Source organism: Stegodyphus dumicola, chromosome 10 (assembly GCF_044657685.1).
Source record: "Stegodyphus dumicola isolate Sdum_Otavi_A_Nest chromosome 10, ASM4465768v1".
Classification (NCBI taxonomy): Eukaryota; Metazoa; Arthropoda; class Arachnida; order Araneae; family Eresidae; genus Stegodyphus; species Stegodyphus dumicola.
In genome coordinates this window covers 58422845-58435708 of record NC_140777.1, presented here as the reverse complement: position 1 = coordinate 58435708, position 12864 = coordinate 58422845, and the positions used below count along the sequence as shown (strand labels likewise).

The 12864-nt window shown below is 29.9% G+C and overlaps 1 protein-coding gene across 1 annotated transcript in view; it reads left to right on the top strand.

The window, feature by feature from the left end:
• CCT7 (chaperonin containing TCP1 subunit 7) overlaps positions 1 to 12864 on the top strand; it is a 69975-nt gene that overhangs the window by 47435 nt on the left and 9676 nt on the right. Inside the window, exons 7-9 of the mRNA XM_035352888.2 lie at positions 5907 to 6071; positions 8317 to 8450; positions 12394 to 12546. Of these exons, the coding sequence (XP_035208779.1) occupies positions 5907 to 6071; positions 8317 to 8450; positions 12394 to 12546 (452 nt within the window). The remainder of the gene's footprint in view (positions 1 to 5906; positions 6072 to 8316; positions 8451 to 12393; positions 12547 to 12864) is intronic.

Sequence of the window (12864 nt, the reverse complement as noted above, 5' to 3'; positions counted from 1 at the left end):
CTCTCATTCTACAGTATTTTTTAATATGACCTGGACGGCCACATTTATAACACTTGAGCCCTTTAATCTGCTTAAATTTGGATTCACAGTGAGTACTTTGAACTTCTATAGTCTTATTGGAGTTTTCCCTATCCATCTCTCTTAAATTAAGACACGTTTCCTCTGCTAGAATTTCAAGTTCAACATTTTTAAAAATGAACTTTTCATCTGGCCACCTCAAAATATTCTGAACTACTTGATCAAATTTATCTGGAAGGAACCTAAGAAACTGGAAACATATATATGAGTCTCTTACAGCCTGATTAATATCAGCTAACTGTTCAGTTACTCGTTTTAATCTAGAAGAAAAGAAACTAATACTTTCATTTGGCTTGATTTTGCAATTTAAGAACTCTGAAAACAGGGACATATGTCTTCACCTATAATCTGGCTGGAAATATTTGGCAAGCGTATTCCATGCCACTACTGGGTCATCAATTTCACATATCAAGTTTCTATATTCAGGGCTTACATTCATATAAATTAACGATAATGCCAATCGACTTCTATTTTGAAAGTCGGCAATAATTTCTTTTGCAATACCCTTAACATCATCTAAATCAGGACTTTTCTCAACACCTTTGACCAAAAGCCATGCATTTTTTTCATTCAAGACAAATTTCATATCTTTGGACCATGTAAAATAATTACATGCATCAAGTTTAGCAATATTATGCATGACACTAACAGTAGCCATATTTGAATTTTAACAAAAACTGCCCCCCAATCTCTTAAGTCCTAAATTAACTTTAAACTTCAAAAGTCTGCACTAAAAATAACTCAGGAGCTACTGGGCCCATAACCAAAATGATGCTAAAGCAAAGTTTAAAGTTTAAAGAAATTAAACATTTAGCAGTGGTAGCAATGATAGCTCCCTGAGTTATGCTGTGCAGACATTGAAGACAATAAAAGATTTTGAACTTAGCCAATTTATTAACAATATAATAAAAAATAAAAACACATAAAATAAATTTCAACAATATTAGAGTATTAGGCAAAACATAACATACTCATCATTCATCAAATATTTTTACCTGTACTCCAAAACACTGGCATTCTATACAAACAAATTTCAAAAAAAAAAAAGAAAAAAAAAAAAGAAAAAGTCCTAAATAGTGACTATGCCGCCTAAAAATAAAGCAGGCTACCCATTCCATAAGTCCATAATCAATGGTCAAGAAAACACCTGAAAAATTTAAATGTGAAACCACTTAAAACCGGCCTAACACCATTTGCACTTAATTCCACCCTCCTTGAAGAAACTTGGACGCTGCCTACGGCAGTCTCTCACAGGACAGCCCCCGGAACTGAAGAACTTCAATCTGGAACCATCATCTTGTAAACCGGACTGCAGGCATCCTTTGGAAGGGGCTGGAAACCGCTCACACACCAGCCGGTAAACCAGGAACTAGAAGCCCGGTTGAGGCAGAGCGATGTGAGATACTTATAGCAGAAGTAGGAATGACGTCATCTCACGGCAACCAATCAGCTATCGGCACGAATCGGCTTTTCAGATGACGTAACATTGTTTCGTTTTTGCATCTCAATTAGGTTGAGACAGTCCGTTTTCAATGCAAACAGTGGCAGCAAGAAAAAGAAGTAGAAGTAACTACTATGTTACATTAAAATAAGGACTAAACTAAATAAACATTTCAAGGAGGAGAGATGATGCAAAAAAATTTAGAAATAAGCTATATTTTCCAACAGATTATGATAGTATTTCGACACACGACAGTTCCATAGAAATCGAAAAAGGGACACTTTCGCATGAAAGAAACATTCATAGTGGGATGGATAATAGCAATTTGTATAGTTTAGTGACATTTACGCAAAAATCACATCTTGGTTATTTTTCGATAACTAACAACAGCGATTTTGATTATGAATTTGTTTCATAAAATTATAAGCTGTTGCACTACAAAAATATAGATTTTAAGAAAAATGTTATGCTTAAAGAATGAAAAATACCGTACGGTACATTTAAAATTGTATACGTCTTTCGATACCCTTGATAGAGTATTCGCTACTTTTATTTTATTTTCCAAATGTCAAAATGTTTTAAATAAAACAAATTTTTTTCACATCCATATATTATTGTAACATGTACCTTTCAAAATTTTTTAGAGGAGAGGCTTTACTGCTGCTCATTTTAAACCCATTGTTTTAATTTTATATATCTGAAAAATAATCACTTTGGGCTTACACGTTTTATAAATATAAAATTATGTACGTTAAAATATTTGTAATTAGGCACATAGGTCAGATTAAATAGAGTAACGCATGCAAGGGCTATCTGCCTAAAGAGAGAGATGCCATCGTGGAAGAATTTTGAAGAAAAACTGACCTTTGAGGGGGTATTAAAAATAATACTTATAATTTTCATTCAAATTATATTATATATTTTTTATGTAAAACTTTCGGGTGTATGCTAAATTAGTTTAAATTACTTTACACGAAAAATATAGTGAATGCACAGAAATAGATTTGCACATGCCGGAAATGAAAAATAGGAAATATGTATGGGTATTTATGCATGTGCTTGCAAAAAGCATGTATCTGCCTTTGACAAAATACTTAAATATTCATTAAATTATTTATAAATGCGTTGGAAATGAATTTATTCACTTATAAACAACTGTGAAAGTACTGTGAAGAAATCTAATTATTAAATACATCTAATTTATAATGATTATAAATGTTATCTAAATATATAATAACCTTAATATTGAATTGTAAACATAAATTGAAATCCTGTTGACAAATACGTTATAAAACTATTTAAGCAAGAATTGTTTGTATTGGAAAGCAATCTGTTAAAAGGTATTGTAAAGCAAATGCTATGAGATGCGCACTTAAGAATGTAATAAAGAGTTTTGGAATATGTATTGTTGAAATGAAGGGTTAAAAAAAGAATCTGATAAGTATAATTAAAAGAATTATTCCCCTTACATTTTATAATAACTCAGTTACAAGTTTTAAATAATACTTAAAAAAAAAAAAAAAAAACTTATTTTATTCCCTTTCAGAAATGTTCAGAGAAAGTCAAGTACTATTTAATACCTATTTAATTATTAGGAATTAGCGAAATACTTATTTAAAGTATTTCGCTAATTCCTAATAATTCTCTAATTTAAAATGAACCGAATAGAGCATTAATTATAAATTGACTTGCATTTTTCGATTTAAAAGATGCTTCAGAAGCCAAAAAATCATGTCATATTTAAGAAAGTATTTTAGGAAGAAGCTCTATAAATAGAAAAGAAATAATGCATAATTTTAATATTAATAATACAATAAACTTTGATCTTAATTTTTGTACCTTAACCGAATAAAATCGAATTACCTTAATTTTTTTTTCTAATGTAATTAACGAAAACTTGTGAAAATATTTCATTCAAATTAAACCATTCTGAGAAGACTGTCCTGTGAAAAGTATAGCATTTAATTCCATTCAGAATGAAATGTTTAAAAATATGTTCTTTTCACATACTTAGGACTCTGAAGTGTTATAGAAAAAGAAAATATATACATTTGTATGTATATTTACGACGTAATTACAAAATATTTACATCCGAACGCATCAAATCCCATAGAACTCAATGGTAAATGACCCAATGTTTTGGTCACCACGTAGGGATTGCTGGTGCTTCAGAGCAGGGTACGGGAGAAACCTGTTTAGGGCGACTCCATCTTACTTCCTACCTCCATGAAAAATTTAAAGGGGAATCTATTTTAAGAGAAAACACTTGGATGTGTACACCAGGAAATAACAGCAATTGAGTTTGTGTTAAAGACAAAAACTAAAAATACAGATTAAAGTGAATTTTCGACTATATGATTTTATAAATTTAATTTACTTCATAGAACAGCATATCGTATCATAAACGAAGCATACCATGATTTCTCGTTCGAATTATTTAAAGATTACGGAATTTATTGTGACATATATAAATATCAGCTAAAGACGTTTTCCCTCTTGATGAAACCAGTCTTTCCTTTCATCTCATGCCTTCAAAATGTCTAGCCTGTAAAGACTGATAAAGGCTCTGATCAAATACTGATGAAATGAATTGATTTTAATTATTAAGTTACGGCAAAGCCGTGCTATTTGCCATAAAGAAGGGATGCCTTCATGAAGAACTTTCTAAGCGAAACCAGCTAATATACATGTTAAACATGAGAAGAACCATGAGAATGCCCATGCAGCCAGTCTGTTCGCTGGGATTCAAACCCCGAAGAGAACTACCGGTATTCAGCGATTTTACCGCTCGGCCGTTTGTGGTCCCTTTTGAAATGGAAGCTGATAAATTTATTTAAAATTAATGTTAGAAATACCAAGATGTTTTGAAAAGTTGGATGCTTTTTACTTTTTAATATACTTCCAGATTGCCTGAAGCCATTAAGCAAGCCATTAAGAAAAAAATCAATTTTTGCATAAAATTTAGTATTTTTTTAAAATTTAAAACTTTTTAATCTTATGATATTTGATTCTTGTGATTTCAAAAATGAAATAGTTGACTAACATATGAATAACATTTTAAGAAACTAAATGTAGGATGATAAAATTGTGTAAAGCAATGAGCACAATGTTAAAGCTATTTAAAGCAATATATGCAAGTCATTCTAAGTTAAAATGTCGGTTATACATCTGTCAAAACGTAGCCTCACAACTGATCAATTACAATCTGCTATTGAACACACTCTCCAACGATTTGAAATTTTGCAGGTGAATGAGGGTGGTCATGTGGAGCACCTTTCCCTATATCAACCCGGTCATGATTAACAACTGCTCCTCTTGTGCAATTTCACCCTAATCTGTTTTTGTTTCTGCAAACTGAACCATTTATGTATCTCCCTTGCCTTTACTTAATGTGGTTGAATGACAAGGTAATCAGAAACTAGTCAATAAATGTTAATATTGTTACAAATTTGGTATTTAAATAGCTAATGTTAGTAGAATTGCAAATTGTTTTATTCTCCTTGCAGTGCAGCGCAAGATGAATATTAAGAAAAAGCTAAGCCAGAAAATTAAAAATACAAAAGCGCATGCATTTAACATTTAATAAATAAATATCTCTCTTTGATTTCATGAAATTGCTATCTCAGCTGCAAATGGAGCATTTGCAGCTGAGGATGATGGTTCGGTAAAACCATCGAAACCGATATAAATTTTGTGCATTCTGAGTTATAAAATGAATGAATGAATGAAATGTAACGCTGTTAAGTGAACTTAGCACCAGAGTGTCGCTATGGTAAACAAATATAGTGAATTTTAAAGAGTGCATTTATTCTATTGTGATTTACGCGCTGTCGGCGAAGTAGATTTAATTCAACCCGATAAGCTTTAATGAAATGCAAGAAAAAATGCATATAATTAATATTCTGTACAAGGAAGTCGTGGTGTACACATCAGATTTTTTTAATCAATTATCATATATCTGGTGTAATATATAAAATTGTTAAGGTCTTTTTAAGTAGGTTCTTGATTTGTGTTACATTGAAATGTATAACTACATATTATTTAAAAATGTTTTATTGCAATATTTGATATTGGAAAGTATTTAAACTATTATTTTTTAATTTAATTTCTTATTGTAATTTTTTATTTGCAACATTTAAAATCCTTTTCTAGTTTATATTATGGCATCAATTTGTTATTGAATTCAGTGTAATGAATCCAAAAATTTCCATTTTTTTAATTGATTGTGAGCTTAGAGCCTCAAATTAATAATTATTAAAAATACATGTTTTAGGTTGATGCATTAAGTAAATTTATTAAATATTTCCCTTTTATTAATATATTAAGATTTTTGTATTATGAATAAATATTTTTCTGTAATCATTTTAATTAATAAAAATCTTTCTAGGATTCGTTGCTTATATCTGGTGTTGCTTTTAAGAAAACCTTTTCCTATGCTGGCTTTGAAATGCAGCCGAAAAAATATATTAATCCTAAAATAGTTTTATTGAATGTAGAATTAGAATTAAAATCTGAAAAAGAAAATGCTGAAATCAGAGTTGAAAGTGCACAGGTGAGTAAATTACATAATTTTATTGAGTTAACGCGTGTGCTTTTTTTTTTTTCTTATTATAGTAACATCTTATTCCATACATCATCGCATTCGAAAAGAAATGAAAACTGAAAGTAAAATGAAAAAAAATGCAGTAAGACATCAATTCAAAATACTTTTTAGACAGAATTAAACAATGAAATTATTTTTTAGTTATTAATTTTTGCCTGAAAATACACTAATTCACTATGTGTTTGAAAGAAAACAGTGAAATTAATTTAAATTTGTATAGACCTTAATCTCTTTGCTCCCAGTTTATCTTACATGATAACGTTTCTGTTTCCCTCGATGGGCCCAACCTATCAAATGTGATATAGGAGCAAAGTGTCACTGGATAGCCCAGCCCTTCTTTATCATATTTAATATGTCGGAATAGAATGTTTTTATTTAATATTTTAAATGGGCATAAATTTGTCAGAATGCTATGAAACCTTATTGAATGAAATCTTAGTGGTAGCCTTGTTATAAATACAAGGTGTGGGTGGCTATTAATTTCTAGGACTGCTCTAATAACACCAGAACAAATGATGTGAAAAACATAACCTTTTAATGCTTCAAAGCAATCCCCCATCAGTCGTAATACGCTTCTGTGCTCGGCTGTATAAGTTGTGGAAACAACTTTTAAAGTCCTCTTTCGGAAGGCTCTTCGATGTCAACGTTACATTCTTCTTGATGTCTTCAGCATCCACAAAGCGTGTTCCTTTGGTCACAGTTTTGAGTTTGGAAAAAGTCAGGAGAGTATGGCGGATGATGCAGCTCCACAACCTCATGCTTGGCCAAAAACCTCTTCACTAACAATGCAATGTGGGGGCGGGACATCAAGAAGAACATGACGTCGACATTGAAGAGCCTTCCGAAAGATTACTTTAAAAATTGCTTCCACAAATTATACAGCCGAGCACAGAAGTGTATTACGGCAGATGGGGATTACTTCGAAACATATTGAGATGTTATATTTTTCATATCATCTGTTCTGGTGTTATTAGAGAAGTCCTGAAAATTAATAGTCACACCTTGTATTATTTACTATTTTATTCTATGACTGTAAAATGTGCAGTGCTTCCAATGCACATGTTGAATTTAAATATGTTTTTTGCAGTGCAAGCACCTTAAAATTTATGTATCTATGGCAGCAGAATGTAATAAACACTAATATTTAAATTGTTAAGCTTTTTTAGTTCATTATTATACTGAAATAAATGAAGTATGTAAATATAAGCATTATTATTATTGCACATTAAATTATTTTGAATTATAATTATTGAGAATTTCGGAGAATTAATGAGATTAAGAAATAATACATTTAATAAATAAGATTAAAAATAATACATTTAATAAATAATAAGATTAAAAATAATGCATTTAAGTAAAATTTGCTAGGATTCAAATATTCCATTAGAAAACAAATTCTATAGAAAGTATTTTTGTACATTAGATTTAATTGGATGTTCAATATTCCAACTTTGGGGTTGTAGCGCAAAACTTCATTTTCTCAACATCAGGAGTGAGGAGGTTAAAGCAGAGTACATTTTTATTTTTAATTGTACGAAAATTAAACTAAGAAGTCATTATTACTTACCTAGAACAAAGTGCATAACATACTTGATTAAAACTGAATTGGAATAATATCTGTTGAAATGCATTAATAAAAACTGAAAATGGAAGACCTGTTAGTTTGCAATCCAGGCTAGAGCTAAATTTTATGAGTTAATTGAACTATGTTGTTTTTTCTGTTATTTATACACTTGTGTTACAAAAATATAAAGCCAGTCACACATTGTACACATCAATTTAAATTAATTTTCAGTTGCATTATATTTGGTCTTTGCTATGCTTTAAAAAGATAGAAATTTTATTTAAAGCCAAATATAACTTGTTGATTGTTTAAAATTATAGAACATTTATTTCTGTAACATTCATTTTTAATTGTTGATTAATATTTTAAGTAAATTTTATTAGCAGTGCTGCTTTTCATTTTTACTGCAGAAGCAATCTAATGATATTTTACTAAGCAGCAATCTGATGATATTTTACTCTATTTGAATCTGAAGGTTGATATTTTATACACATAAACTATTACAGCACTTCTTAAGAGTTAAAAGAAGAGATGTTCATGTTGCAGTATTAAGCAATAATTTTTGTTGCATTTTTTTCTAAAATAAGTAGAGCTAACTTCTTTATAATTCTTTTGAAATTTTTGCTGCAGGAATATCAAAACGTTGTGGATGCAGAATGGAACATTTTATACCGAAAATTAGACAAAATAGTTGAAAGTGGCGCAAAAGTAGTTCTTTCAAAGTTACCTATTGGAGATGTTGCCACTCAGTATTTTGCTGATAGGTAAGTTATTTTTCTTTTCTGCATTTTCATTTCATGATGTATCATATTTCCAGCATTAAAAGTATTCATTCTTTTCTTACATAGTTTTGTTTTTAACATTTGTTGTGGTTTCACTGTTGTGAAATATGAAGAGATTGCTTATTTTATGTTCTGGCTAAGTGTAATTTTGAATTTTATGATAAGCTTTTATTTAGTTTATTCAATCATATTGTTTGGCATTATGGTCAAAAGTTTGTCATCAATTTTTTTAAACTACTTTCCACAAGTTATTGAGTTCAAATTTTGTACCTATAATATCTGTGGATAACAAAAGTGTGATCAAGTGATTTTTTTCAAAACTGTGTTTATATTTTAAAAATGTTTTAAATTTAACATTTCAACAATTTTTCACACATATCTCCAGTTAACGAAAAAACAAACAAATCTCAGAAATTTATTGTTTGCACCATCAAATGGAGAGAGGATGACTAAATTAAATTTATGTAAAATTTTAACGTAATTTCTAATTTGTTGGTGAATTTTTGAAAATTGTTTGATTTCCCCCTGGCTATTTGATGTGCATGATTCAACATCTAAAAATGTATCAGTGGCAAAGTTATGAAACTTTTGCAGATTATTAAATAAGCCTTCTGCATCTTTTAAAACGAGTGATAAGAAGACATTATAAGTGAGCAATTTTCCACATATTGTAAAATAAGGTACAATGTTAAGCAGAAGGCAAATTCATTTCAAGCTTATGATGTCATTACATCACACTATTTTTCTTGCTTCTGTATTCTAGCTGCCTTTTTGTAAGCTTTTTTTTTATCTCACTTATATTGTTATTTCATTGTGGTCAAAACTTTGCCATTCATTTTGAAACTATTCCTTGATAAGTTGCTGAACTAAAAAATTTGAAACATTCTCATTGTAAATGACAGTATGATGTAGCAAAGGAATTTTTTAAAGTTTGATATAGATTTTTTAAAAAATTTAATATTGAAATGATTTTTCATACATATGTAAGATATTCAGAATTTTACTGCTTACACTATTGAATAGAGTAGAAAGTAGAGCTTGTTACATGTGAAACATTAAATGATGTTTGTGTGAAATTTTTTTCTTCTTTAATGGCCAGACAGCCCAGGATGGGCCCTTGCCTTCTTCAGAGCCGAATTCCAAGCTCTTCTATCCTTGGCTTAGTTATTTTAGAAATTCTTAAGTCTGTTTCCTAAGTCAAGCCACCTAAGTTTAGGTCTCCCTCTTTTTTGGGTGCCGTCTGGCCGAGATCGTTTTAGTCACATGATTTTCATCCATTCTGCATATGTGTCCTGTCTATTTAATTCTCTCAATCCTTATATATTTTACTATATCTACTTCTTTAAAAGATTTGTAGAGTTCAGAGTTAGTTCTTCTTCCCCAGATATTGTTACATTTTATGCCACCAAAAGTACTCAAAATTTTTCTTTCAAAGACAGAAATGGTACTTGCAGCTTTTTCTGTCGTTGCCTAGGTCTCAGCAGAGTATGTAAGAATGGGTCTAATTAAGCTTTTGCAAATAAGCTTAATATCTGATTAAGCTTTAATAAATAAGCTTAGTATCTTCGTTTTTCTGCTTGTGAAGTTAGACTTCAAGTATTTTTTGAGACCGAAAAAATATCGGTTAGCATCTGTGACTCTACTATGGATCTCAGGCATTAAATCATTGAGAGTATTAACTTCTGATCCTAAATATTTAAATTTGCTAACAGTTTCAAATTTGTAATTCCCAGTTTCAAAATAGGGGCTGCTGTTATTACCACATGGCATGTACTTAGTTTTATTTTGGTTGATCGCTAGAGGAATTTTGCTGGCTGCAGCCTCTAATGATGTAAAAGCCTCTCTAAGTGACTCGGGAGTGTATGCGACTATGTCAATATCGTCAGCAAATGCAAAAATCTGAACAGAATTGTTAAAGATAGTTCCACGAGTATTAATGTTGGAGTCTTTTATGATATTTTGGAGGGCAAGGTTAAAAAGGAAGCAGGCCAGTGCATCATTCTGTCTGAGCCCATTTGAAACAACAATCTGAGAGATTATTTTGAATTTTAACTCTTAAGTTTTGTCTTGGAGTAATGGTGACTGAATTTATAAGTTTTTCAGGTATTGCAAATTCTGTCATAGCTTCAATTAAATAGCTTCTGTTTACTGACAAAAATTTTTATTTTCTCCCAAAATTGCCTGATTTTTTTCGACCAGTTGATGTAACATAAGTGTTATTCATTGAAGAAAAAAATATTTTTCAGTTCAATAATTTATGCAAGATGTTAAATAAGACAATATGTTATTACAAATAATAAAAGCATGGGGTATCTTTGATGAATTTATATTGATAATTAATAGTTTTCGGCAGTGCAGTTAGATTGATTTTTTATTTAGGCCTCTAGATTGATTTTTTACTTAGGCCTCATTCTTTTATTATTCGTGATATAAAATTGAAGACAAATTTTGTAAAGAGAATTATTTATTCTTCTGCTCTCATTGTACTATATGATAAATTATTTTTCTTCATTTAGTTCATTAATTACTTTATGAATTTAATATAAAATTAAAATAATTAGTTAAATTAAAATCAAGTTTTAAATAAAAGCTGATAAAAGGTTTTTGGGAGCTGTTAGTCTCGAAACACGATTTTGTGTCTCAATGTGCTGCTTCACTTTTCATTCAAGTCTTTTCCCATTTTGGAAAATGTTAGATATTTATTTTTCAAATTTAATCTATCTCTTATTAAGTAACAAACTAATCTGAGTAACAAACTAATCTGTTTAAAATCAATCTATTCAATTCTTAAAAATATTAATTTTTTACTTTTAATTTGGTTGATTTAAATAAAAAAGTATTTAGCTTTAAAAACATTAATTATTTTTGAAGAATTACATTATATATTTTTCACTTTTTAAATATAAAGAAGATATATAACTTTCATGTTACTCTAATGTATATCTATCCTATCAAATGTTTCATGACTGTTCCTATGTTAGTCTAAATGTACATAGGCTGTGTGGAAAGTTTCTGATGTAACAAAAGAAAAAAAGATATCTTTTATTTTTTGACATAGTCTAAGTCTTGCATTTCTCTCATTGATGCTGCCATTCTTTTTAACCCATCTGAATAATATGTGGAATCTTTCTTTGCAAAATAGTTGTTGACAAAGTTCATAACCTGATGAAAATATTTGTCCTCTGAGTGCTTCTTTTAGCTTAGGGAAAAAACCACTGAGGTGTGAGATGGACTGGCAGGTTTCATCTACAGTGTGTTGTCACATCTACCATATTCACCTGATCTTGCACCATGAAACTTCCACTTGTTACACTCTCTTCAGTAGTCTTTGCATGGTATAATATTCAGTTCTGCTGAGACTGTAAATCAGCACCTTCTTCAGTTTTTCACAGATAAGAAGAATTTCTTTCTGAAAGATGGCTCAAGGTTACTGAGGAAAATGAGCAATATATAATTTTTTGTGTCATGAAGTACACATTGTAAAACATATACCAAATGCGTTTTAACTTTTCAGACAACCAGATAAAAGCACAAGAAACAATTGTGAAACACTTAATTTTTCAAGAAATCCTTTTTTGTGTGTGTGCTGCTTTTCTCATGGATACAGTGATCTACTTTTCCTTAAAAAACACCAGAGTTGTGCAAACTTGGCTCATAAATCAGAACAATTATGTGCTGCATGCTGACTTGAGTTGCCACATCAATACTTTTTTGCAACACATTGGGTTGCCATGTAACTATTTCAGTGACTTATTCCTTTGCCTCATGAATACATTCTGCAGGAATATAGATATTCAGAAAGTAACTGTGTTTTTTTTTTTGGATGTACTAGATTGTTCAGATTGAGCACATGTTATAAAGATAACAGAATTTCTTCATTCCCACATTTTTTTTTAAATGAAACATTTATTTTTTTATTTTTTAGAGATATGTTTTGTGCTGGACGAGTCCCAGAAGATGACTTAAAGAGGACAATGAAAGCTTGTGGTGGTGCAGTTCTTTCCACCTGTTATGACATAGCGGAAAATTCTCTTGGAACTTGTGGACTATTTGAAGAAATTCAGATAGGAGGAGAAAGGTAATTTTATTTATATGAGCTAATATAATTAAATATCACTAAAATTCTTCATATACCTGTAAAAAGTAGATTTAAAAAAAAATATTTTTGAATTTTTTTTTTTTTTTTTTTTTTATTATTCAGAAAGCTTTTTTTTTTTTTTTAATTAAGAATTTGTAATTTTGTTTAGAGGAATAATTTTATTTTGGGGAAGACTCATTAGGAGTGATTGTAATTTGGATATAGTTGGCATTCCAAATTTTTTTACTTTCTTAACTTTCAGGAAATCTAAAATGAAAATATCTTTCGAATTTTGTTTTGGAACAAACATGTCATTCA